The following is a 26381-nucleotide window of genomic DNA, read 5'->3' on the forward strand; positions in this document are numbered from 1 at the left end:
GGCCTCCCGCCCGCAGCACCCTCGCCCTAACCCACCCCTAGGCTCCAAGGAGGCTGCCACTACAGCGTCGCTAGCAAACCGCGGCTCTCCCCGCGCCAGCTGCCGCCAGCTGCGAAATCGCAGCCCCGCCCCGCCCCCCGCAGCTGGGCGGTCCCCAGGCTCCGCCCAAGACCCGCCCTCCGCAGCTGGCCGGTCCCCAGGCTCCGCCCAAGACCCGCTCTGTGTGAGCTGCGCGCGTGCGCGCACCGCCCGGAGCAGACGAGTCGGCGGGGTAGAAAAGCCGGAAGTGCCTCCTCGTTTCCCGGCTGGCTCTACGAAGTTCCGGCTCAGGTCTCCAACCCCGAGCTTGTGCGGCGGTAGCGTCGGAGCCCGGTGGAGCCGGTCAGGTGAGAGGCTCGTAGGCGCCGTGTCACACGCCGGGGCCGTGGTGGCGAGGAGCGGGCCTGGTGGGGGCCAGGAGAGCGCGGCCCGAGGCTCAGTCCCTCCCCTTGTCCGCAGGATGATCACGGACGTGCAGCTCGCCATCTTCGCCAACATGCTGGGCGTGTCGCTTTTCTTGCTTGTGGTTCTCTATCACTACGTGGCAGTCAACAATCCCAAGAAGCAGGAATGAAAGTAGCGCTTTCTCCGCCCCAGGTAACGGTCCGGGCAGGGGCGCCCGGGCCCGGGGGAGCTGAGTGGTGAGGCCGCGCCAGGGCCTGCAGGCTTAGGGACGTCAAGTCAGCAAGTGTCAGCCGAGCTTAGTCCAGAACCGGGCCCCTGTGTTCGCACTCTGTACAGTGCCTTGAAAGACCGCTTCCTCCCCTAAACGGCTTCCTGCTACAGTGTGCGTGGGTTTCCGGGTCCTCGGGCTCCATCTTGAGGGTCCCGGTAGATAGAGGCCCAAGTTATAGGGTCTGGTTACAAGGAGGCGTTGACAGCAGTACAAACGGGGCAGTAACTGTGCCGTCCAGGTATGGGGGGTCAGGCCCTTAATAGCCTCACTTTCCCACGGAGTCGGAGGCGTTATTTAGGCAGGTTTGGGGGAAGGGCATGGTAGTGAAAGATGTACACTTATTTCCATGTTCTGGAGCCAGGGACGTTTTTTTTTTTTTTATGGAAGAACTACAAACACCAACCAGAGAGGAGAAAAGGGAGGGAGGGGGCAGAGTCTGGAACCCAAGTGTGCTTAAAAGTGTGAGGGGAGACGACGGGCTAGGTGGGGGTTGGCTCCTGAAGGACTCCCCACAGGCGAGCTGCAGCATTTTCCTTACTTCGGGTCTTTCCCCTTTTTTCTAGGGTTCCAGGACATAGTCTGAGGCAAGATGGAGGGTGTGAGGGGCCGCACACTTCATCTCTCTACCCATCACAGCATACAAAGCAACTACACCCGGATTTTTCCAAACAACTTTTATTTCCTCAAAGTCTTCCTTAACCCTATGGAACAAGAAGCTGCCACTGAATAGGGCCCAGTATAGGGGCTGCTTTCTTTTCTACACCCTCCCCCCAATACAAAAATATAGATATGTATTTTTTTGTGGTCCCAAAATCTTGTGCTGTGGAGGGAGGGAAGGGGTGGCAGGTCCCTGTTTTGTTCTGTCTCAAGGTGATGTTCTGCAAGGCCTCGGACAGTGTGGCCAGTATTCCAGTATTCTATGGTTGTCACATGGTATCAGCAGCTGGAAGACGGGACTAACATAGCGTTTCACTGTGTTCCCTCACCTTAGGTCTATATCCTGGGCATGGAGGTAAAGGCATTGTCAGACCCTGGGAAAAATAGTGAGTGATGGAGATTTAGGGACAAAACAAACCTCACATTGGTTCAAGGGCCCCCTGCTGTAACAAATCCGGGTTGGGGAGTCAGAGAGAGTACAGGAAATAGGAGAAGAGGCAGGGGCAGAGCGGGGCCGTGGGGGGCCGGCCTGAGGCAGCCTGCAACAGAGAAGAGAGAGGAGATCAGGGTTGTGGAAACAGCCCCTTTTCTGGCCTGTCAGCCAAGGGCTGGGAAATGAGAAGGTGGGTGGGGACAGGCAGATTTACACTGCACAGATGTCTGAGACTAGAACTGGCTAGCTAGTCCTAGGCATTAAGAGCCTAACTACAAGTTACCCTCTGAAGTGAAGACAAGTCATGGCAGAGTAAAAATCAGGGACTAGATTATCAATGAAAGCGCATTTAGTCTCTGGGATAAAAGAAAATGATTCTGAATGGTGGCAATGGGGGTGAAGGAATAGTAGAAATGAGGGGTAGAATGAAGGGCGGACTCCGGTGCTCACCCTGGTGTAGCAGAGCGGGGTCCCGGCTCCTGCTCACTGCTCTCTCTGGTTTGGGGGATAGGGGATGTGGGGCTTGAAGAGCCTCTCATCCCTCTGCGAGTCGGCGGTGAGCTCCGGCCCAACCTGGGCCTAGCCTGTGTGGACAGGGGTAGTCTAAGAGGTTGGGCTCTTCCATGAGGCTTTTCTGCTTCGAGAGTTTCCATGCAGAAGAATCTAGCACAGAAATCAACAGAGGTGCTGGGACCTCGAACTCCTGGGCACTGTTCCTAGCTGAGAGGACGAGGTGGGGCAGCTACAGAACTCCCAGATTCAGTTTGTGACACCATGCTAGGTCTTATCTAAGGGTGGCCAGAGGACCCAGCACGTCACCTCCATGGGTACCCATGGCTAAGAGGTGGCTGAGGAGAGAAGCACTGTGGAGAAGGATGGTAGAGAACTAGCAGGCCTCCCTCAGCTTCCTGAGCCTCTGCCCTGCCAGAGCAGCTGAAGCTTCATGAGTCAGCTGCCTCTACCAACTACAGTCAAACTGGGAAGAAGAGCTTGTCTGAGTTGGAGGTGAGGGTAGGGCTGTTAGTAGGAGCAGTAACCAGATGTGTTACCTGGGGAATCCGGGACCCCTCCTGGCGGAAACTCTCCTCGGGCAGGTCTGGTCAGAAAGAGAGGAGAAGCTAAGGACGGGTAGGGTAAGCCAAAGCTAGCAGGCTGCGGTTGGGGTGCATCTGGCAGGGACAATGGAGTCTGAAACAAGCAAGATACCTGGCCGATTGGGACTGGGTAGGTTAACACCCAGGTACCATGGCAGTTCTGATAGGCTGGTGATAGAATGCTGTCAAACAGGACTGAACAGTTTCTCTCCCAGTGCTCAGGAGAAGAGTGCCTTCCTGGGCTCTCCTAATGCGAAGGACATGGGAAAACCCCCAAAATTTTACCTGCAAACGAGTCCTAATGCAGGGGATCCGAGCACCAGCCCCTAGCAGACTTTTCCCAATCACCATGACAGCCTCTGGCTTGTCCCCTGAAGACGAGAATGAGCAGCTGCTGCCTAGAGAACAGAGGAAACTGATCATCAAGGTAGGACTAGAAGAGAAGGGGAACTTCACTCAGATCAGTTTCTTGACCTTGGTTTGTTTTCTTCCTAGTGCTGGGGATAACCTGGGATGGACGATAAGCCGGTGCTCGGCTGCTGAGCTGCGCCAGCAGCCTTCACCCTCAGCATCAGTGAATAATTGGCGGCACCACCACTCATTGTTACAGTGGCTTTTGTGCTTAGTAGGATGTTTATCAGCATCCTGCCTTAAACTCTTGTGTACTGTTTCCTCCTTCGGTCCTTGCCTGGTGTAATAACCAGAGCCTCTTTGGATGCTGCCATATACTCCCTGGGTGGCAGAATTGCTTCTGAGGGGTTCTAGTCTGATCCAAGGAGTGAAGCTGCCACTTTGGGTTAAAATTCAACCCTCAAGTTCAATGACTCAATTTGTAAGCCTTAGAGTCCACTCCATACATTTTGGTATTTAGGAATAAAGTCCAACTGGGCATAGTGGACTTTTTCCTCCTAGCGTTCCAGAGCTAGAACTGGAAGGCCAACTGGTCTATATAATGAGTTCCGGGACAGGCAGGGCTACACAGACCTGTCTCCAAGGCAGAGTGGGGCAGTCCATTATGTACAACAGCTGGACTGAGGACTAACTTGACTAAAAATTGTTAGGTGGGTTGGACTCAATCATAGAAGACAGTTCTGCTTGGCATGGTGATGCACGCCTTTAATTTCAGCACTCAGGAGGCAGAGTCAGGTAGGTCTCTATGGGTTTGGGGCCAGCCTGGTCTACAGAGAGTTCCAGGACAGCCAGAACTACAAAGAGAGACCCTGTCTCAAAAAAAAAAAGAACGATCCCATTTAGTTCCTTATACCACTGGATCTCTAACTTAAGTTTGCCTGTAAGTTTAGTTAGGGTATAGGATCCATTTATAATCAAAATAGGTGAAAAGCCTGTGTTTTCAAATGTTCCAATTTAATCCCCGCTCCTAGCTCTTGAAGTTAGGGAGCTTGGGTAAGCAGCACTTTGCGGGGAGGAAAAGTCCTCAGCTTCTTTTACTACAACTGAGGACTAGATAGTATAGAGCAGTTCCTGCACAGAGTGAAAGTTCAGTAAATGTTAACTGTTAACTTTATTTTAGAAATCCATCTCATTGCATTCCAACCTCCTATACAAAGGCACATGTGGTAGGAATATGAAGTACCAGAATAACTTGCATCTGCTCTGAAGTGGCCTTGACAGCAGGTCAAGAAGGGAAGTCCAGGTGAGGTAGCAGTACGGCAGAGGGGGTTTCTTCTTGAAGCTTAGTTGGTAGCCTGTCTAAGCCCTGGGTGGTAGGGAAGGTAAGAAGCTGGGCAACCTCGATTTCAGGGGCCATGGGTACAGACCTGATAAGCTGAGTGAATTGGGCAGTAGGCAGGAGCCCAGGTTTCGTGAGGAGGCTGGGCCAGAACTAGGAAGAGTTGGGGATGGGGCCAGGCTGCTTGTGGTAGGTCGATGGTTCAGTGGCTGCTGCCGCCGTCTCCTGTCTGGGCATCGGGGCTCTGAGTGGAAAGGACACAAGCAGGTAGAAGATAAAATAAGTGAGACACTGTATTTCCCTTTGGTCAGCCACTTAAGAACAATGTTCCCAGCCTTTGTCTTCTCTCCTAAGTCTTGAAATCTCTAAGGCTCTTTCCTCACCAAGTGCATTTTGTCAGACATTCTACCTGTTAAGTCCCTGAGTGCCAAACCAGATCTCACGGTCTTCTCCCTAGGCCTTTTCCTGTCTGCTGGAAAGCTCACTCCACTTTCTGCCCCCTGTGTTTACTTTGTTGAGTCAGACCCTAACGGTTCAGCCCTTGCAGTAGACTCTTACTCAGGCCGTCACCAGCGTCTAGGTACAGATCTCTCCTCTGCTTGACTTTTGCATGTGGCTAAATTCTGAAGGTCTTTTAAAAGATGACATCTACGGGTTGGGGATTTAGCTCAGTGGTAAACTGCTTGTCTAGCAAGTGCTAAGGCCCTGGGTTCGATCATCAGCTCAACAACAACAAAAAAGATGACATCTACTCTAAGCCTTTACATTCAGAGTCCTGTGTTGTGTCTCCCGGCTACCTATCATTAGGATGCTGGCTTGATCACTCATCCCTCAGCCGCTGTTGCTACTAGCTGTGGGGTTCCTTTGAAATGTCCCTTTCTCTTTTTAGGAAGTACCTTGGCTCCCTCCTGTGTTCCATCTCAAATGTCAGCTCCCTGTAGTTACCTTGGCCATTTACAGGCAAAATTAGTTCTCAGCCCCTTTTTACACGGCTAGTAGTTGTTTCTGGATCAGTCACCTCTTACAGTGTAAGGGCATACCTAGCCTCTAGGGGTAGTACTCTGATGCACTCCTTTGGCTAGAACTTGACAGTTACAGGTTCTGAAGGGTGGGGTCCCAGGGACACAGATGGTAGGTGGATGGGAAAAGGGACTTGCAGGTTCAGTAGCTTTTAGCAGGTGCCATGTGCTCTTGAATCACCGTAGAACCAAATAAAACGTGTCGGTATTCCAGATGTTCTCTGATACAAGCTTAGGTGTGTGGTGTGAAGTGTCCAACTCTGGAAGTCAGTGACAGTGACTTCATCTTGTCTACACTGAGTTGTAGCAGGCAGTGCCATGTACATAACAGTACAAACCTGTAATCCCAGCATGCAGAAGGTTGTGGCAGTGTGATCACAAGTTCTAGGCCAGTGTGTGCTTCATAATGAGGCCCTGTTTGAAGGAATATTTCTGATCTATCTTAGAATGGGAGCCCTTCTGGCTATGTGACACTGAATGGATAACAATTAGAGTCTAAGGTGGACAGTGTAAGAGTATAAAACAGCCAGACCTTAGGGGGCTAGTGGAAATGCTGATAGGACGGCAGAAGTCACCCGAAACATTAGTCACCCTCAGTGACTTGTGATACTCAAGTGTATATATAGACCTGGTGGTTTTGATTTAAAATGTGGGTACTAGACCAGGCGGTGGTGGCGCACGCCTTTAATCCTAGCACTTAGAAGGCAGAGGCAGGTGGATCTTTGAGTTCAAGGCCAGCCTGGTCTACAGGACAGCCCTGGCAGTTACACAGAGAAATCCTGTCTGGGGGCAGGGGGATGTGGGTACTAAAATTGTCTGTCTTTAAAGGCAGATCTCTGAGTTTGAAGCCAGCCTGACCTACACAAGTTTTAGACAAGCCAGGGTTATATAGTGAGACCCTGTCACAAAAATGAAAGTATGTTCCTCAGCACAGAAGGCAGAAATAATAGGGTGCAGATGATCAGAGATCATGTCTCTATACAGGCAAGCTGAAATCACGTGATAGGGGGATCCTTCTCATGACCCTAAGGAAATAATGAAGAAGCAGGAAAGTGATTGGAGTATGGTAATGCACATCTATAATCCCAGCCTCTGGAGGTGGAGACAGGAAGAATAATTCAAAGCCAGTTGTTTACAAAGTGAGTTTGAGCCCAACTTGGGCTATGTGAGATTCTGACACATTAAGGAAAAAAAAAAGATTAAAACCTTTGGGACATATGTAGGTTCTAGTAATAAATGGAGTGCTGAATGTCTGTCACTCCAGAAACAATGAAGAAAACCAGATAAAAGATAAAGCTCAGGAATCTTTAATGAGTTTCTGAAGAAAAGGCAAGGTCTGGTTGGTCTGGAAAATATAAGGTATTAAAATTAAAGACAGTATTTCAATCAATTAAGGACTGCCGTAACACCTGCCCAGGCCTTCCTGTGATTTGTTAGTGAGAACACATAGCAGCTGGATTACTTTTTTTTGGTGGAGGGAGGGATGTTTTGAGATAGGGTCTCTCTGTAACAGCCCTAGCTGTCCTCGAACTCACAGAGATCCACCTGCCTCTGCCTCCCAAGTACTGGAATTAAAAATGTGCACCACCACCGCCTGGCTCTAGCTCACGTTTGTGTTTTGACTTTTGACTCCTCTTAATCCAGGTCTTATTCTATTCCTGTTGAGAGGATAAGAGGAGCCCCAATTCTGGATTTAGTTTGAAGTACAAACAACAGCTTAGTGCTGATCACAGGGTAATGTGATTGGCTCTGCTTCTGAAGGTGGTAAAACGGTATTTGCTGGTAACAAGCTGGGACTGGCAGGATAGGACTGGAGCTTATCACGGATTACACGGTCTGGTAAACTGAGCCAGGCTGCCCTCCCCTGCAAAGAGTTAGGATGCATACATTTTCTAAGCACTAGAATCTAAGGTGTCATAGTTGGACATATTAGCCTCTTGCTTTATACCTAGACTTGACATCTCTCCATGTAGTGCCCTAGATATTATTGAGGCCTTGGAATGTTCACACAACTGGTTCTTAAACCCTTTGAAAATTAGAAAGATTAGATAAGCATTTAATCTGACTCCCAACTAAACTTTTCACTCAACGTACAGTAAACATTTGCTAGGCACAGTGCTAGGTTCTAGTGTGGGGGAGGGGTCCCTGATACCGTTTGCAGTGGGAAGAGCAACGGTGGCAGTGGTGCTAGAGGCAGCAGGTCCTAGTGACTCACTCCAGAGGACCTGCCTGTTAGCCGAGCCAAGGCGGTGACTAGACCAGGAAAGAGTTGTAGGAATATCAGGTTCAGGCGACAGAGCTGGGAGTCAGAGGAGGGGTGCTGGTGGTGGGTGACAGTTACAGGCTCGTCTTCATACTGCCTCATCTTCTACATCACTGCATGGGCTGGAGGGCCAAGGCTAGAATCATGCAAGTGAGAAACCTAGGATGCTAACCTGAAGGGGGCTACTGCCTGATGACGGAACTTTGTCTGGGTGCCTCACCTGCCGCTGCGTCATGATGAGGAGACCTGCCTTGTCACCCTGGCCCCTCTAGTTGTTCACCTCTGCTTTTGCAGTGTCGTGCATGCCTCTGGTTTTGCGTCCTCACTGTATTCTCCAGTGACCTCTTCCTACAGCCACAGCAGCTACAGATAGTGTTGCTGGTGTTTCTGAGACGGTAGACTGGTGTGTGCTACAGATCTGGGAAGGTAGCTAGAGCATGTTTTGCAGGTGGGGAGTCAGCTAGATTCTGGCCCTAAGGTCGGGTACTGTTTGGCTTCCTGTAGTAAGAGCTTTCCTCTTTGTCTGAAGTTGGTGATTTACTGGCTTTCTACAGCACCATCTCCAGCTTGAGATGGAGCCTTTCAGACCAGTTTCCTGCCTGCCTTAAGCTGCTGGCTGAGCTGCCCAGATCTTTCCTGAGAAAACTCCCCGGAACTCTTAATCTCATATTTGTTCTAGTCAATAAAACCAATGAAATGTATAGTTAAATGTGATGTATACAATAACTGAACTTTGTATGGGGAGGGTGTGTGGAGCCTGAAACTTACTATATAGGCAAGGGATGACCATGTCTGTCTATATCTTCAAGTGCTGGGATTACAGGCATGTACCACTACACCTGACATAGGAATTTTACAAATAAATTCACAAGTCAAAACAACAAAATTATCAAACCACAGTCTAAATTTTGGGGTCATAAAGTATACCTCATTTATGGTTAAAATTTCTGAGATCTGGGGGTCATTTTTTTTCTAGAAAACGGGCCAGCCAAGATGGCTGAGTGAACAGACACCACGCCTGACAAGCTGAGTTCGGTTTCCAAGACCCACATGGTAGAAAAGGAAGAACATTCCATCAGTTGTCCTCCACCTCCACACGCGTCGCACGACATGCACCCTGCCCACAGACAGACAGACACACACACACAGTCAATACATACAAATAAATAAACCCTAGAGCTGTGCTGGAAGGCAGAGAGCCAGAGGTGTGGAAACAATGTTACATGGAAGGACAGATCACCCTAGACAGATAAGTTCTCTCAAGAGTTGACTGAAGATGTCATGTCCAGATGGTAGTCTGCATTGCAGCCCTATCTAAAATCAGAACCAGTCTCCCTTACTTGGGGTCTTAAAAAACACTGCCAGCAAATACCTGGCAGGACACTTTTAAGATTCCTAGGGCCTCACTTTTTAACTCCGTACAGTGTCTATTTTGATAGTAACTTTCATCTTGACCCCTTGACTTCAAAGCCATAGTTTTCTGCTTTTATTTTATTTTATTTATTCAAGTCTTGGGGGCATCTCTTCTCTACCCAGCTTTTTCTGTTCCAAGCTCATTCACCCGAGGAACATGCCTTCTCACTTGACATTACTATGTGTTAATTTAGATCTCCAGATCTCACTTGCCTTTACTATAGTTCTGCCTACAAGGCATCTCCATAGATAACCTAAGAAATCTAGGCATGTCTAACGTAGCTTTTCACTGTTTTCCCCCAAAGTGTCTTCATGTCACCATGACTTCCCTGTGGGACAGCTTTGAAGCCTCCTAGCTCATCTGCCTTCTACCATTACTGAATGCTGCCTCTTCTGTTGTGATGCTTAGACATCTCCCCATTGCAGGCCTTGGTCCAGGCTCCAGTTGCTCATGTGTAAACAAATGACTGCACACTTCCCCTCTCCCTGTCCAGACGCACAGCCCAGTCTCTTTTGTTCTCCTTTTCCTTAGAAGCATAGAGTTGCTACCATATGCCTCATTTTAAAATATCCCTGTTTTCAAAACAGCTCTCCTTCCCACGTTTCTTTCGTAGATTCTGTGGGTGAAGGGTGTAGTCCTTTGTGTGCCAGTTAAGTATACATGCTTTTGCTGTCCACCCAGGCTGTGTTTCTGGTCATGGCTGTCAATTCTCATTTCTGGAATGTTTTTGTCAAGCCACATACTATTTATTTTTCAAAGCTGTTTCTCAACTAACATTCTTTGCTTAATTACTCATGACCTACCACAGTAGCTCCCCAAATGCCCTGGATGTTTATAATGTGCATGTACTTTTTATGTGTATTTACTATCTTCTTTCTGCTATTAAGCTTCAAGTCAGTCAACCAAGAATTACTTAGTATTCAGGCTGCATATTTTCTATTAGTCCTCTGGGGAAGTAACAGAAAGAATACAAGGCTCTTACATCAAGGATTTCAGTGCAAGTTCTGCATCAGGGAGTGGGGCTGCAGGATGTCACCAAAATACTGATTAAAAAATGCCTATGGCTGGGAATGATAGCCTGCCTATAATCCAATAGTTGGTAAGTTGAAGCAAGAGGATCCTAAGCCAATCTAGGCTACAGAACTCAACTCTGCCTCAAAAAGACAAAAGAATTGCCTTGAGTCCTCATGTAATGATATAGAGAAGGACCTTTGTGGTCAAGGATGGAAGATTTATAATGCTGATGAAGAAATTATGAGCTATGATCTAGGAAAGGCTGACAAAAGAAAGAAACGAAAAACAACAGAAAAACCAGATTTAACATGGGAAACTGGCTATACTGGAGTGGCAGCTGGAAAAGCTGCCACTTACGGAATTCACCACCCTACCATTTCGCCCTGGGAGGAGTCTCATTAGACAGCCCAGACTGGCCTTCACCTGTGCTGCTCCTGCTTCAGCCTACCAAGCCAGGGTTATGGGTATGTGCCACCACACCCAGCTGGAGGAGCTGTTCTGAAGCAGTACTGAGTTTTCTCGTCAGAAAAATGGGAACATCATCTACCCCACAGGACCTGGTTAGATTAAGTGAAGCTATTTATGATATTGTCTTATTCATTATTAAATGCTATCTAGATATGAAGCATCATGATTACTAATTTAATATGTTAAAGCACAGTGCATATAAATATTTATTCCCAAGTTAGACAGACTCTCAAGGGGGTTGGAATATAAACAGAACCAGGTTTCGTATCAGAAATAGGAGCATCCTAATAGTTGAAGCTGGGATTCCTCTGCAGCTTCTCTAACTAGCAGTCAGATTTACAGACACTGACCAGCATATCAGGGCCAATACAAAAGCCAGGCCGCAAACTGAATGGTACACAAATGCTCACAGTTCCAGCTTACAAGCCTCCATGTTTTGACAAGATTTCTATAGCCCGGAAAACACCAACAATACTGATTTGTGGTGTGTGTTCCTAGAACTAATACTACAAAATTCTCTCCCCTAACACAACCCAGCCTCCTGCCAGCTTTTGTTCCCCCATCCCCACCCGCTTCAAGCCCATGCATTGGTCATAAACTTGTGACCCAGAATCTCTCATCAGGTGAGACCTGAAACGTACTAATGCTACCTAGTGTGCCACTGTGCACACGGATGAAGACGGGTATACGGCTGGTTTATGCACCTGGAATAGAAGCTGTCTCAGCTCTGCTTCTCCTTGGAAGAACTGGAATCTTGAATTACTATCTGAATAGCCATCAAGCCAGGAAGTATCAGCCCACAGAGGCCGTGGACGGTGCTCACCATTCTACAGTGCTGCCAACAAGAAGACTCTGCAACATTGTCCTCGGTATGGACGTTCTGTGTCTGTGTTTGGCTCTGCTTTAGCTAGTGTTTTGTCCTTGGAAATGTCCCTGGCTCCTAGCATGTGCTGAAGCTACAATCCCCAGGACTTCTTCCTGTGGCCGGCCATACACAGTATTGCTCTGAAGTCATGCCGCAGGAACAACATTCGCAGGAGAGGCTGTAGATTCTTCTGCTACAGACTAGTTTATTGATTCACCCCTGGCGTGTCTTCAAGCTCTCTTCCCCCAGCAATGCCCCAAACAACCGAACACCTGCCGCAGGGTCTCCCAGACTGGCTTACCTCTGACAGGGCCCAGCACCCGATGGCTGACCTTCTGGGTGCTAGAGCCCAGGCCTGGCAGCCCTGCAGGCCGACTGCCATGAAAAGGAAAGCTGGGAGAGTTCTTCATCTGTGGGGAGTTTTGTTGGCCGCCGCCGCCGCCGCCGCCGCCGCCGCCGCCGCCGCCGCCTGCACCGGTGCTGAGACTTCGAGCCCGGCTCCCAGCATTTTCAGAGCAGGAAACAGGCACTGCACTGCAAAGCAGCAGCCACGCCTGAGGCCTGGGAAGAAGGGCCTAAGGCTTCCTCAGGATACAGCAATTGAAATTCACTTCCCATGTCAAAGGGCAGAGGAACCCATTCCCAGGAAGGAAGGAGGGAATGCATGCTCATGGATGGAGACTTGGGACAAAGCCCCTAATCTTGGGTCATCCTAAGTAGCGTTATTTCATAAAGAATTTCTCCTTTTTTTGTTGGTGCTGGCTCTAGAACCCTTGCCACAAAGGCAGTGGTTTTGTGCACTACCCCGGATCTAGGAACCCCTGGACTGATTTTCAGCTCCCTCAGATGTAGCTCTAGGTGAAAGGGACGAGGCTCCCATTCTCAAAAACTGAAGTAATCTCACCAGTTTTCATTTACCCAGGACACACCATGTGGCACCCTGCTCCCCACCTACCCCTAGAGCTTGCCAAGCGTCCTGCACTCTGCTTGCCATGCTGCTGGTCTTACTTGTTACTTTTGGGAGGAGTCCGGGAGCCTCTCTTCTTATTCACGCTCACATTCACAGTGCTGGTCAGACCTCTGCTGTTGCGCACATGCTTCAGCATCCAGGCCCGCAGGTTAGTGAGGCTGTTGTGTTCTGACAGCACAATCCGGGGCCAGGGGTTACATTCAGCCATATCCAGGGCCGCGATGGCCATAGCTCTTCCCACCTGTGGGGAGTCAGTGGGCTTCAGTGTCTTTGTCCTCTAATCTAGCTGCTGTTTGGGGGTATGGTGCATAGCAAAACAGGAGAGAAGAGACTAGGTGTAACTAACGGTGGGTACCCTGGAGTTTGTGCCCAGGTTCTTTAACTCAAGTCTATCCACAGCTTGCTGCTCTGAGCAGGGGCTGGTGTGCTTTTGGTTGACACTAAGAGTGAATTTCCCAGAAGAAAGACTTTGTACTTTTACAACCTGAAGTTCTATTTCTTTTATTTGCCTAGAAAAAGACACATCAAGACTATAGTAATGGGTGCTTTTTGAATGGAGGGGTGAATCAATCCATGAGGGAGATCAGCTGAGACCAGGTGATTTACTTAGGTGTGCCAGGCTTGGGATCAGAAGTCACGCCTGTGTTCCTGCCTATTACCATACAGTCACCTGAAGAAAGTAAACCACCCCGCAGAGCACCTGAGATTTGGGCACCGACTCTGCCCAGGTTTTGGGGTTCCTACCTGCTCAAAGAGTTCCACAGTGTATCTGGACGGGAAGGCCGGCGGGGGAGGGGGGCTGGCACGCCCATTGTCGTGGCAGGCAGCAGGGATGCTGTTTACTGAGCGGCCAGTGTTGTAGTTGCATTCAAGTGTGTAGCTGAGACACAGAGACCCATGTCAGTGTCTGTCTGGCCTGAACAGGGCTCAGGACAGAATGGACGGCCTAGAAGATAATCACTTGGAAACAAGACCAAGAGAAAGTGCTAATAACTCCCAACTAACAACTGACTGTGTGCCCAGGAGGTCCTTCAAAAATAAGATTCCCAGATTAATGCCAACTGAGCCTCTCCTAAGACTTGGGTGGTTTCAGCCCATACACACCCTGGAATAAGTTTTTTTTCTTTAAAGAAGTTATTTTCTCCACTATGCCAGTTTCCTCCCAACCTGTGTATTATCCCTGAGGCTTTGTAGATTGCAACACGGCCGCTTCCCTCTTTGGACTGGCCATCTCTACGGTCTCGGGCATACATGTTCTTCTCTGAGAAATTACAGCCCTGGAAGTCAAAGTGGGCTGAATTCAAGGAGATGAGCTTTGGATATAGCATGTTCTCCACCTGTTTGGGGGAGGAAAAGGCAACTCAGAAGACAGCACAGGAAAGAAGGGACAAGGGGTAAGGAAAAGAAGGCAGATCGTCATGTGACTACGTAGCATCAACCATTATAATCATTAGCAGTCATCAGTGTTTCTTGAAGTCTCACTGTTGAACATTATTTCTTTTAAGATTTCCCCTCCAAATTTGCCTTCTGCTCTGGTTCTCAAGCTCTACAGAAGACTGGGATGCTGGTAGCTGGCTCTTCACTCGGGGGTCGTGATATAATGGCTAAGCTGTACGGCCTCATGCCATCTCTTTGTTCTTTGAAGTCTGTGCAGAGGTAGCATGCACAGGCCTTCCTGCTTTTCCAGAAGGCCACCTTCCCACCTTGCCTGTACCCTAGCCCTCACCTCCTAGCCTGCGATGCTGCCACACAGTACCCAGAGTCCTACCTGGGTGCTCTCATCACTAAAGCTGTTTCCATACATGAAGCAGCCCCTTTTGGAAGCATGTCCATGCAAGTCCACATAGTAAGCAACACCACTCTCTTTTGGGGGGATGCTGTCAGGGGCTGGCTCCTCCAGTTCAGGAGGCTGTTGTGGCACAATCCACACAGATTCAGTCTTCTCTTCTGCTGGCTTGGTCTCAGTCCAGGTCTTAGTGTTTTCCCCAGCAGGTGACTGCCCACGGTGTGCTTCATTGTGGAGGTTATTGGCTTTCTCGAGGTCAGAAAGAGGAGTCTCAAGAGGGAGATGGAGACTGGGCTGCTGGACACTGGGACTCTTGGAGTTGAGACGGGAGTGTACGTGATGGTAGAGAAGTACAGCTTTAGCGCCGTAGATGGCTGGGTGTAGGATAGCATCAGGCTTCAGGTACTGACGGTTCAGATTCACCCCACGTGAGTCTGTGCTGTAGGAAGAAGGACTGAGCAGGGTCTAGGTGTCTGGGCCAGTAAGAGACACTAGAGTAGGGACAAGGAGACTGGAGACTTAAGTTACTGGAAAAAAGGAGGACATGACCTTTCCTTGACTTGTCCCCATCCACAGAAATCAAGAACAGTTGAGTCCCCTCTACCCAAGGAAGTCTTCACCTGTCCTGCTTTTCCCAGGAGTGTGTTTAGATGCAGTCACACCCTCATCTCACTGGAACATTAGAGGCACTTGTCCTTGTTCAGGTACAAGAGGATTAGACATACTGACAAGTCAGAAGGCTGGCTGACTTTCACAGAGAAGTGGAACGGAAGAGAATCCGGGGAAAACCCCAAAAGACCGTTTAGGCTACTTACCGGTAGTGACCCCGAACCACACCATCAGGGTTTAACATGGGAATCAGCTTAAAGACGAAGAGTCGACGTAGGGTTTGCGCCCGGGGGTCATCAGGTCGAAGGATGAAGTCCAAAAAGCCATTGAAGACAAAGCTAGATGGAGTCTCTCCAGGGTGTACCCTGCTGCTTAAGAAGAATATCTGAGGTGGAGAAGAAAGCAGAGAGAAGGTCAGTGGTACTCCAGTTTACTCTGACATGTGGGCAGAAAGAGCCATGAGACTTCTAGCTGGCTGGCTGCCAGAGGTACAGGACTGCAGCCCTCTGCCCTGGGCTACAAGCTAAGCTGGGTCCAGAATGTGTAGAGCTGACGGCTTTACATTCTCCTCAGTGGCTGGGGCTAGAAAATGGCCAGAGTACTGTGTTACTTCTTTATGTGTCTGTCTGTGGGAGCCTGTGGAGGCTGCAGGTCCTTCTATGCCCTGGAGCAGGAGTTACAGGCAACCACACACAGCATGGTGCTGGGAACCAACCAAGGACCCTCCGGAAGAGTGTCAAGTGCTCTTCTGCTTCCTCTTCCCCACTCACCCTTTTGCCTGTGAAACGGAATGGCCGGGGAGTGCTGAGGTCAGGGAATAGCTGCTCCAGACGGGGTTCCCGGTCTTCTCGAAGCCCGTGGCAGGAAGTGACTGTTAGTAGATCTACCCGAAGTCCGTCCAGAGAGTGGCAGAGAAGTTCCCGGTGGTAATAGATGCTGTCCAGAGGACTGTGGGGGTAAAATCATCAGTCCCGAGTCCCAGCTTAGCAAGACGTGGGCAGCAGCACCAGCTCAGGACTTGTGTTATCTGCTCCCTTGCCAGAACCTTTGGGGCCTTAGTCCTTTGAACTGGTGAGCCTAAGGATATTTGTGGGCCTGCACTGCCAGATGCAGAATACAGGACTGAAGCTGTGTATGTGCATGTGTGCATGTGTGTGTATATGTGTGTGTGTATGTGTGTGTGTGTGTGCGTGCATGACATGGACATGGTCGGAGGACAGCGTGCAGAAGTTGGTTCTCTCCTTCTGGCCTGTCAGTTCTGGGGATGAATTTGTATCACCAGGCTGCAGCACACACCTTCTCTACTCAGAGGCATCTTGCTCCATCCCTCCACCCCTTTATTTAGGACGAACTTCTGTCTGATTTCCTAGTTTGTGGGACGTCAGGATAGATTTGTGTAGACAGAGAGCTGTCACCAGACGGGCAGATGAAGACGACATGCCGAGCGGCCACGGCACTGGCTGAATTCTGGACAACGGATGAGAACTGGGCATGTGGGAGATGCCGTGTAGGAGGTGGGATGGTTGCAAAGGAACACCTTTTTCGAAAGGCACATGTCTACGCAGGGAAAAGACTGGTGATGTTCCGGCTAAGAGCTCTTAGGACAGATGCCAGAAACAGCAGAGGTACTCTAGGGTCTAAGACAGTGTGGCAGGGGGAAGGATGGGTCAGCACCTGCTCTGGGTAGAGTAAGTCTCTGGAAAGCGCTGGTCTAGCTGGTTTAGCAAATCCTGGCAGTCACTGTAGGAGAATGGGTAGCAGAAGGCGAAGAAGGTGGTGGCTCCCCGGCCCTCCACAAAACGGTGCACAAAGGACAGCACAAACTGTGTCTCTGTCATCTGGGGAGTAGAGAGGAAGAGGGAGGGACAGTTATCTATATCAGAAGTGAGCTCCTCCTGTGGGGACACCGGAACTGACCTCTTGCCTTCTCACCTTGACCAACTCCCCTCCCTCCGACACTTTCCACGAGAGCCAGCTTCTTCAGGCTTGCTGAAGTAAAGGCTCATCTTGGACCCCAGCTAGGGGTGGGAGAGAGAGGGTACTCAAACTCAGGGTTCCACCTGCCTAGCGCTCTCTTTCAGGAACTTTCCTCTGCTAGCACTCAGGCTTTCCTCTCATGAAGAACTTACCTCAAAGGTGGGTCTGTCTCGAATGCGTTCCCAGCGTGGCCGGGAAGGCAGGGTGCGCACAAAGGGGGCCATGCCCTGAGAATACAGCTTGCTCTGCTTGTTCATGTTCATAATGTTGATCTTGATAAGTTTGCCTGGGGTTCCTCCCCGGACACTGAAGTAGAACCATGATCTGAGAACCAAGAGTGGCCGGCTGTCAAATGTGGGGTGTGTGGGGAGAGCTGGGTCAAGTCAAAACGGCAAAGCGAGGGGCTGGGGATTTAGCCTAGTCCAAGAGCTATTCAGTAGATTCCGTGCAAAGTCAAAGGGCTGGCCACACTCCGCCCCCGCACTTGGACATCCCACCCACCCTCTCAGTCCTCATACCTGTTCCCGTTCTCAAATTCTGTCTCAGCACAGTCCGGCCGGGTCCACACGTTGAACTCGTAGTCAGGGGAAGAAGCAATGCCACCAGTGGGGGCCGAGGCCACCCCTCCCGCTCCTTCCCCATCACTAGGCACAGGCTCCACCTTTTCCACATGGGCTAGGTTCCCTGAATCAAAGCGAGAACTGAACAGCAGTCCCCCACAGCGGAGCTCCATGGTGGGGCTGGGAAAGCATCCTCTTGCCCCACACTGGCCCTGAGAGCTGGGGGAAAAATGAAAGGGCGTAGGGAGGAGAGAAATGCAACAATGTTTTTGAGTATCTCTAGAGAAATGAGGATGCTTTCAGTACTCTATGAAGCAAAATATTCCTTTTCTTAGAAAAAACGGAGCCTTCCAGCGAGACAGAGAGAAAGCAGAACTCTGTCCCTGGACACCAAAGGGTTATGAGTGACCTAAAAGACCCCATTTTACTACATCGCAGCTGTTGCCAAGTCAAATGCTCAGTGGGAAACACTAGACTCTCATGCTTGTCAGAAACCTGAAGAGCAGAGAGACTAGAGGTCAGATGGCTGCCACCGACTCTATGAGGGGCCATTTTAAAATGTCCTAGATGCACAGCCCAGAGCAGGAAGAGCCACATTTCTGAGTGTGAATGGTGGCTTCCTTTCTTTACCCCTTTGTCTCCACGCGCACTGACTAGAACCCTGCAGGGCTGTTTCTGTTGTCACCACCCGCTTCCTAGACTATGCCTACTGGAAAACTAGAAGAACATGGCCTGTGCCTGGCCAAAGCCACTTGCTCACCTGCCCTGAACCTCAGTTCCAATTAGGGTCTGTCTCCATCCTCCCGCCCTGTAGACTCTGGAGCCCGTGCAAAAGCTACCCTCGCAGATGTGGGGACCGGGTGTCCTAAGCACCCCTAGGAAGGCTGGGCCGGTAGAATCCCGCCGGGCAGCGGCAAGCAGCTCCCGGATTCGCGAGGACCCTCGCTCGGACGGCCTCGTCCAGGGCCGGGTAGGGTTTGGAGGCGTGGGAGGGGTCCAGACGGGCACACTGGAGGGCGGGGAGGCTGGTCCCGGGGGTCAGAGGTGAGGCCACAGGCTCGGAGGGGGTCCACCGGAGGCGGGGTCGGCCGGCCGCGCCAGGCCGGGGGGGCGGGGTGGCATTCGACGGGGGCTCGGGCGGAGCGGGCTCAGAGAAGGGGGCGGGGCCGGCGGGGGGCGGCGGGGCCGCGGTCCGCGCAGAGCCCCTCACCTCTCTCCGGGCCGCTGCTCCCGCTCCCGCTCCCTCTCCCGCTAGCGAGGCGGCACCTCGGGCCCCGGCACCCGGGCCCTCCACCCGGGACCCACACAAAACCAGAGAGCCGCGGGGCCGGGACCCCGCTCTGCCAGGAAACAACAAGTCTCTCGCCTATTGGCCGCCGCCGCAGCTGGCTACCCGCCCAGTAAAGCGCGCTGCCATTGGTCGGCGCGCAGGGTTCCGTGCACGTTGGCAGGTACCTGTGAGGGGGCCGTTTGGGGGCTCCCCGCGGGCCAGCGCCGTGCGCCGCTCGGGCAGCGCCTCCCCTGCAGGCGGTTAACGGCCCGCCTCCCCGAGGCGGGAAAGACACAGCGCGGGGGCGGGACACAGGCAAGGACTCACCTGCGAACAAGACACCGTGCGAAGCGGCTCCTTGCTCACCACCATGCCCGTCGCTGCACTGTAGAGCAAAACGCGCATCCCAGTTCCCGAGCTAGTGCTAGCTAGTTAACGGTGGGGCGTGCAAAAAAGGGATATGGAGGATGCGGGCATCGATCCCGCTACCTCTCGCATGCTAAGCGAGCGCTCTACCATTTGAGCTAATCCCCCAGCTGTGCTTCCCTATATCCTTATTGCCTTTAGAAGTTTAGCCGAGAGGTCCGCGGGACGGAAATTTCTAACAATTGAGAACATAAAGTACGCTGGAACCCTCATCAAGGTTTTGAAACGCAGCCGTGTAATAAAAAACATAAGCAATAAGGCCTTCCCTTGCAGTGCTATATCTTTACACCCAGTGCGCGAACGAGACGCAGAATACTCTTAACTATCTTGCCTATGTGTCTCACCCAAGGTCAGCAGTCGTCAGGCAAATAAACCACCTATTTCCAAATTATCGTCGTCGCCTTCCCCCTTCCCCAATAATTAAGATGGGAAGGCGCTAAAAATAGCGCACGAAGTCCTTCGAGCCGGAATCGAACCAGCGACCTAAGGATTGCCATAGACCATCCACTACAGTCCTCCGCTCTACCAACTGAGCTATCGAAGGCTCCGCTGCTCCCGGGGGTTGCCATTTTCCCTCTAATACTTACCACGGGTTTCCCGAACTTCTCGGCTGTTAGCAAGCCAAGGGAGCCGGGGGGGGGGGCGGGAAAGGCGAAGGGAGCGGAGCCCTGGGCTTGCGGGTTCGCACCCTGGGGCGGGAGCGCGCTGTGAGCCCGCTCGGGGCCGGGCTGGGGCGGCCTTCCTCCCGCTGTGCAGACACTAGTTCCCGTGTTTGGAGACTGCCAATCGTGCTCGCTGCTCCAGCTCCAGGTTTCCTTTGATTTTCGCCACTGTGCAAGTAAAAAGCATGCTCCCCTGACGGTGCAGAAGACGCTCTCTCTGTCACCCGGACTCCGCCAGAAGGCAACGCCGAGCCGCGGGAGGCGAGCCATCCCTGGACGCGGGGATGCCGCGGGGTCGCGGACCTCTGCTCCCGGGTGCCCGGAGCCGGCCGGGTGCGGTCCCCCGACCTGCCCGCTCCTGCAGTGCCCAGCGCTTGCTAAACACGTTTACTTACTTGTTTTTTAAGTGTTCGAGGTCTGGGAAGGGTTTCCGCCGCCCCGGAGTCCCTGCCCTGCCACTTGGCAACCAAGTGTCTTCTCCTGGGCGATGTGTCTGCCCACACCGCTGCCCCTAATCTGGCTCCTGTATTTGTTGCTCTTCCTTACAGGCCCGGGCCACTGCTGGCTCACTGAAAGCTACCAGATTGTTTCTTTAAAAACAAAGGAACAAATTTAACCCCCGGGTCCTCCGTGCAGCCGGCTCTGTCTGGCGGAGCGGGTGTGTCCAGAGACCTGGCCTCCAGTTCCAGTTCTGAAACATCCAGCCGGGTGGAGCGAGAGTTTGAAATCTTGTCTGACTTCATTCTGCTGGAGGGAAAAATGCTGCCACCGTGCCTGAACCCCAGCTGTGGAGAGGTTTCAGGGCACACGTTTAGCATTTTTAAGTAATTCGTATTTCTCTTTCTCCTCCCCTGCCTTCGGGTCCCCATTATCACCGCCCTCTCTCTCCCCACCCCGGCTGTCGGTCCCTCCCGCCCCCTTTCCCCTCCCTCCCTTGGGATATTTGTGACGCCTTTGAAGTTTATTTGGGGATTACAAAACGTACTTCTCTATTTGTTTCTCCAAAACCTACAGCACAAAGTATTCCCAAGGGAGTCTTCTACCTAAGTACTACTAACCAGGCCCAACATTGCTTAGATCAGAGCGGTTGGGTGAGTGAGCGAGTCAGGGACATTTAGCGCAATCGCAATGCTGTACAAATGACACCTCTCTACTTGGGGGTTTTGTTTTGTTTTAAATATTCCGGCTCAAGCCTGGGACCAATCTGGCCTCGAACTTGAAGAGCTTCGCTTACTTCTGCATCCAGAATGCTGAGGCAAAAGTGTGCAGCTCTACATCTCACCAAAACTTTTTTTTTTTTAAACTCACTAGGAAGAACATCCTTTACCCTCCAAGCAATCGCTCCTGGCATCACTTCCCTTCATTCCTTGGCAATTACTCCCTAATTGGCTTTCAGTCTCTAACTTTCCTTTTCTTTTAAGAAAAGTATTGGAAGCTGATCCTGACCCACGTGCTGGTGATCACAGACGTGCACCACTCTGCATGTCTGTGTTTGTGACTGGATCTCACTATGTAGCCCTGGCTAGACCACAACTCGATCTGTAAACCAGTCTGACCTTAAACTCTGGAGATGTTCTGCACTCTGCCCACTTCTGCTGGGCTTAAATGTGTGAGCCACACCATGCTTGACATGCACATTCTTAGAAACCTTTGTCCATATTTCTGCTTACTCATTTAGAAAATGATTAGGAGTGTACTTGTTTGGTCAACAATATGAGACTTTTCTACCTTTTGATAAACGTTACCGATTTACTTCCTAGAAATATACAAAATTCTGTCATAGCATTCACTGATTTAAGTATTAAAGAATCCTTCAGAGCCATTGAGGTGGCTTAGCAGTAAAGACATTTGTTGCTAAGCCTGAGGGACCTGAGTTTGATCCCCTGGACCCACATGGTGGAATTAGAGAACCAACTCTTCCACATGAATACCAGGGCGTGCTCAAGAATGCACATGCACACCCATACACATGTAACGCTAAATAATAAACGAATGTAAAAACGAGAGAAACACTTTATTAATGATGTGCAAAATAAGTTGCATTTTAGTTTATATTTTCACTTCATTGATGAAATGGATCTTTTTGCAAGCCTGCTATTCATCTGCAGAATCACTTATGAATTTGCAGAGTCATTTACACACACACACAAATTTGTGTTCAGTGCTTTTTTAAATTTAGAGTAGATTTTTAACATCAAGTATGTATTTATTGCATATTTCCAGCAAATATTTTTCTCTAGTTTTTCTGTGTACAAACATTTATTATCCATTTCCTCTAGAACCTTTCTCTGTTGCTTTTAAATTTAGCATATTATTATGCAAGGGAGGATTAAATATTCACATATCTTCTTAACTTTTTCTTATTTTATTCTAATCTATCTGAAGTATATTCAGGTGTAGGATGGATATATATTTTAAAACAAAAGCACTTGGACTGTCAGGACGACTCTGCAGGTAAGGGCCAGGCTGACAACCTGAGTTTGACCCCTGGGACTCACATGGTGTATGTGTGTGTGTGGGGGGGGGGGGACGACACCCCAACCTTTGCAGATTGTCCCTAATCTCTACACACACACACACACACACACACACACACACACACACACACACACTAATGTTCAGCACACACACTCACACATACGTACACTGACACACTAACTGATGTACTTTTTTTACTTTTTGTTTGTTTGTTTTGGGCACCAAAACTACAGAGACAGGGTTTCTCCGTGTAGCTTTGGAGCCTGGCCTGGAACTCACTCTGTAGCCCAGGCTGGCCTCGAACTCACAGAGATCCACCTGTCTCAGCCTACCAGTGCTGGGATTAAAGGCGTGCGCCACCACTTGGATTTCTTTGGGTACTTCCTCTTAGACACTTTTCTCCCAAGTCCAGGTGTTGCCTGCCAGTAAGCCTGTCCCAGAAGCTGTGTCTGGGCCTCTAAACCTGTCATGGCAGCTGTGTGGTCAAGCTGTTTGGGACCCCCCACAAGGGCTAATGCTTGAACAACACTGCCTGGACTCCTGCTGATGCCTAGCAGTTTACTTGTGTTTAAGCCCAGCTATGCTCATGGCAATCACAAAAACAAATGACATCTTAGCATTATTATGAGCACAATCTTGAATTCTTAGAACCCCTAGAAGGTTCTCGAGGATTTCTGACCATACTTGCAGAACTGGTAGGCTAGGATGTTCACTCTTAGTGCCTTCTTGGTTTATCTTCTATCTATCTATCTATCTATCTATCTATCTATCTATCTATCTATCTATCTATTATGTGTGTGTGTGTTTTGTTTGTTTCTTTTGTTTGTTTGTTTTTGTTTTTGAGACAGGTCTTTCTACATAGCCCCAGCTGTCCGGGACTCACTTTGTAGACCAGGCTGGCCTTGAACTCAGAAATTCACCTGCCTATGCCTCTTCAGTCCTGTAATTATCGGTTGTTGTTGTTTTGAAACAGTGTGTCCTGTAGATCAGAAGTGCTGGAATTAGAGATGTGCCTCACATTTGGCTCTTCATGTTTAATAATGATAGTTGTTATATGCCTGTCTAAGTTCACAATTTGTTATAGTCCCAAATGTTTAGCTTCAGTGAGGTCAATGAGCTGATGGTCCTGATGTGGCATAGGAGATTCACTTAAATCAATGGTCTAGTCAGGAGCTATGGAGAGAAATTTTAACTGCTTCCCACTGACTTCAGGTATTCCACACTACCATAATGCTGGGATTTTGGGTGTGCCCTTCTCCTATCCTAAATTCTGTAGACCATGGCACTTCCTCCACTGACCCATGATAAAGCCAGCGATAGGACATCTAACAATGTGAAGACCATGCACCACTTTCTTCTGTAATGTCTACATTAATGCATCCACACTCAGACCATCAAATATGACTTCGCTTCTGGGCTCTCAAGACACTTCTAGACATTTCTAGGTCATTTTTAACTCCTCACTGTGACAGTCTTCCACAGCGGCATCGCGCCCCTGTAGCATGCTCTATGATGGCAGGTGGTCCAGCAGTGTGCAGAGCCAAACCACCAAGATGTGGCTATGACCCAGAAGATTTGGAATACAGGGTTTAATAGGAATGTGGTGAATGTAACAGAAACCACTCATTGAGAGGACTTTGTCTTACTTCCCAGGTTGTTAGTTCTGCTGGCTGATGCTTAAAGGTGAGGTAAGGGTCCTACCTCCTTTGAACCACCCTAGGCTTTTTTTTGGGAACAGAAATTTTTCTCTGTGGTGGGAGAGATTATAACTTAAAATATGTGCAGCAATCAATGCCATGGCAGTGTGGGAAAGGCAAAACTCTGGAGACTGTCAAGATCAGTAACCTCCAGTGGCCTGGGAAGCATAATGTGGAGCTAGGACATCTCTAGGTCAGTGAGACCTAGTGGTGTGTGTGTGTGTGTGTGTGTACATGAGTTCAGGTTCCTAAAGACCCCAAAGGCATCAGGGACCTGAGCTGGAGTTACAGGTGGTTGTGAACCATCCATTCTGAGCACTGGGAACTGAACATGCGTCCTCTTGCACAATCTATATGTTCACAAGCTGTATGACCACTGAATCTTCTCCCCTGGGTCCACAGTAGACATTTTGTGTAATCTATCTAAGTCTGGAAGGAAGGAAGTGCTTGACTAAGGTATAGACCTTGTCAGATTGTAATATGTGCACGTCCTGCCCTGGTAACAGTTATCCATGGTGGGGAAGCTTTGTGTGTGTATGCATGTGGGGGTGGTAGGAAGGACGAGCCTCTATTTTTGCCTTTGACATAAATCTGAAATTACTCTAAAATAACACATTTTAAAAAATGTACCAGTATGCTAGTATCCTTACTGATATTACATTATAGTACATTAGTTATTAAGGGGCAAGACACATGATAATATTAAATATTCAGTCACACCCTGAATGGTGGGAAACTATTGTAGAGTAAAAGAATGGGTCACGGGTTGGGGATTTAGCTCAGTGGTAGAGCGCTCACCTAGCAAGCACAAGGTCCTGGGTTTGATCCTCAGCTCAAAATAAATAAATAAATAAATGAATAAAATAAAAAAGAATGGGTCACTTTAAGTATCCACACAAGTCCCACCTCTCAGATGACATTAAAATGCTCAGAAGTCACCCAACCATATAGACACCGCTGTGAAGAGTGGCTGGAGAGATCTGGATTGGGCAGCATGCCCTTAACTGTGGAAAGCAAGCCACACTAGGGTGGTGTTGAGAGCGGGTTACAAGTGCTACCCGAGACATGATCTGTCAGGCAGTGACCATGTCACCCTCATACTGAAGCTGAGGACATGAAAACACCAAAGGAAGGTAGAAACCTGAAATAGAAAACTGTAATAGAAAAACTGTTTAGAAGTGACTTGTTACTACTATGGAACTGGTAATTGTGAGACAGACATACTCATTCAAATTGCCCTTCGGTGTCATGGCATGTTACTTGAACTTTGGTTGCATGAAATCCAACAGAAATGGCTTTACTGTAATGGAGAGGAGGTGGTCCTTGGCTACAGACAGGAAAAGCACTGTATTACCCCAATCTTGGGGTGGGGCCTTCTGAAAAAGAGCTGCTTTCTCCAGTGGGACTTGTTTTTGGTCTTTTGAGACGGTTTCTCTGTGTAGTTTTGGAGCCTGTCCTGGAACTAGTTCTGTATTCCAGGCTAGCCTTGAACTTACGGAGATCACCTGCCTCCCGAGTGCTGGGATTAAAGGCGCATGCATCACTGTCTGGCCCCCAATATGCTTATAAAGCCAAGGTTAGTGTCAGTGTCCTCATGAAAGGCTGTGATAATACCAACTGATTTAAGTTGAAGAAAAATGCTGCATTTAAGATTTTTTTCTTGTTTGTTTGCTTTTTGAAACTTTTTCTCTGTGTAGCCCTGGCTGTTCTGGAACTCACTTTGTAGATCAGGCCTGCCTCTGCCTCCCAAGTGCTGGGATTAAAGGTGTGCGCCTGGCATATTTAAGGATTTTAATATCAGAAATTATGAACCCAAGTTAAGTCACCACAGAGTAGAAGCCAGCACAGAATCATGACATGGCCAAGGATGTTGGATTGAAAAAGCAATCCAACACACAACAAAACCCAGAAAGCAGGCTAGCGTTCTCTAACTCTTCTTGAGACACTGTAGTATCTTGTCTTGTGCTGTGGCTGCCCGGCTGTCAAAAGTCCTCTTCAATTTCTTAGGTGGGGTTCAACTGTTTGTGGCTGATTGACAAGAACAAACAGGATGTGTTGTGGGGTCCTTGGACAGAAAGGGCTTTCTTCCACTGGGTACAATGGTCATGGTTAACAGCCAGCCAGCCAGCAAGGAGTGGCCAGCTGTGGCTGCTTACTTCCTAAAATAAGTAGCAAAAGCCAGAGGCTGCGGTGTATAAATTGGGTCAAGATGCTTTTAAACTTGCTACTTTAAATTCCCTTGGGGAAGGGACAGAGGAGCATCTCCAGGTACCACTGGAGAGGGGTGGAAAGGAAGTGACTGCCACTCCTGCTG

At 49.6% G+C, this 26381-nt stretch overlaps 2 protein-coding genes and 1 non-coding gene across 10 annotated transcripts; 1 reads left to right on the forward strand and 2 right to left on the reverse strand.

The window, feature by feature from the left end:
* The first annotated feature begins 269 nt into the window (after window positions 1-269).
* Ost4 (oligosaccharyltransferase complex subunit 4, non-catalytic) lies at window positions 270-1522 on the forward strand. 2 transcript variants are annotated; one of them, XM_036170477.1, is made up of 3 exons: window positions 270-386; window positions 499-636; window positions 1279-1522. In XM_036170477.1, the coding sequence occupies exon 2, from the start codon at window positions 500-502 to the stop codon at window positions 611-613; it is 114 nt and encodes a 37-aa protein (XP_036026370.1). In that variant the 5' UTR covers window positions 270-386; window position 499; the 3' UTR covers window positions 614-636; window positions 1279-1522. The 2 variants fall into 2 exon arrangements, with proteins under 2 accessions (XP_036026370.1, XP_036026371.1); XM_036170478.1 differs by lacking the exon at window positions 270-386 and having other exon boundaries at window positions 496-636.
* Agbl5 (ATP/GTP binding protein like 5) lies at window positions 1375-19174 on the reverse strand. 7 transcript variants are annotated; one of them, XM_036170475.1, is made up of 16 exons: window positions 18745-18902; window positions 17493-17753; window positions 17127-17298; window positions 16672-16835; window positions 15768-15945; window positions 15204-15382; window positions 14371-14827; window positions 13770-13939; window positions 13347-13482; window positions 12641-12843; window positions 11934-12166; window positions 4678-4833; window positions 3185-3297; window positions 2855-2901; window positions 2256-2389; window positions 1375-1911 (listed from the first exon to the last, which is right to left on the reverse strand). In XM_036170475.1, exons 2-15 carry the CDS (start codon window positions 17705-17707, stop codon window positions 2341-2343), a joined length of 2472 nt encoding a protein of 823 aa, XP_036026368.1. In that variant the 5' UTR covers window positions 17708-17753; window positions 18745-18902; the 3' UTR covers window positions 1375-1911; window positions 2256-2340. The 7 variants fall into 7 exon arrangements, with proteins under 7 accessions (XP_036026368.1, XP_036026367.1, XP_036026365.1 ...); XM_036170472.1 differs by lacking the exon at window positions 18745-18902 and adding an exon at window positions 19132-19174 and having other exon boundaries at window positions 1381-1911; window positions 2256-2468; XM_036170471.1 differs by having other exon boundaries at window positions 1381-1911; window positions 2256-2468.
* A 511-nt stretch (window positions 19175-19685) lies between these two features.
* Trnay-gua lies at window positions 19686-19774 on the reverse strand. The gene is given in 2 exon segments: window positions 19686-19721; window positions 19738-19774. It is a non-coding gene; the product is annotated as a tRNA-Tyr (tRNA).
* Window positions 19775-26381: the final 6607 nt, after the last annotated feature.

This window comes from Onychomys torridus, chromosome 21, assembly GCF_903995425.1.
Source record: "Onychomys torridus chromosome 21, mOncTor1.1, whole genome shotgun sequence".
Classification (NCBI taxonomy): domain Eukaryota; kingdom Metazoa; phylum Chordata; class Mammalia; order Rodentia; family Cricetidae; genus Onychomys; species Onychomys torridus.

Excerpts from the sequence above, each read along its gene's own strand:
- Ost4 (XM_036170477.1), top strand. The coding sequence starts at position 500 with ATGATCACGGACGTGCAGCTCGCCATCTTCGCCAACATGCTGGGCGTG.
- Agbl5 (XM_036170472.1), bottom strand. The coding sequence starts at position 17,707 with ATGGAGCTCCGCTGTGGGGGACTGCTGTTCAGTTCTCGCTTTGATTCA. Across the intron at positions 17,299-17,492 it reads GAATTTGAGAACGGGAACAG|ATCATGGTTCTACTTCAGTG; the intron begins GTATGAGGACTG and ends CTTGGTTCTCAG. Across the intron at positions 15,946-16,671 it reads ACTTACTCTACCCAGAGCAG|TCCTCTGGACAGCATCTATT; the intron begins GTGCTGACCCAT and ends TTACCCCCACAG.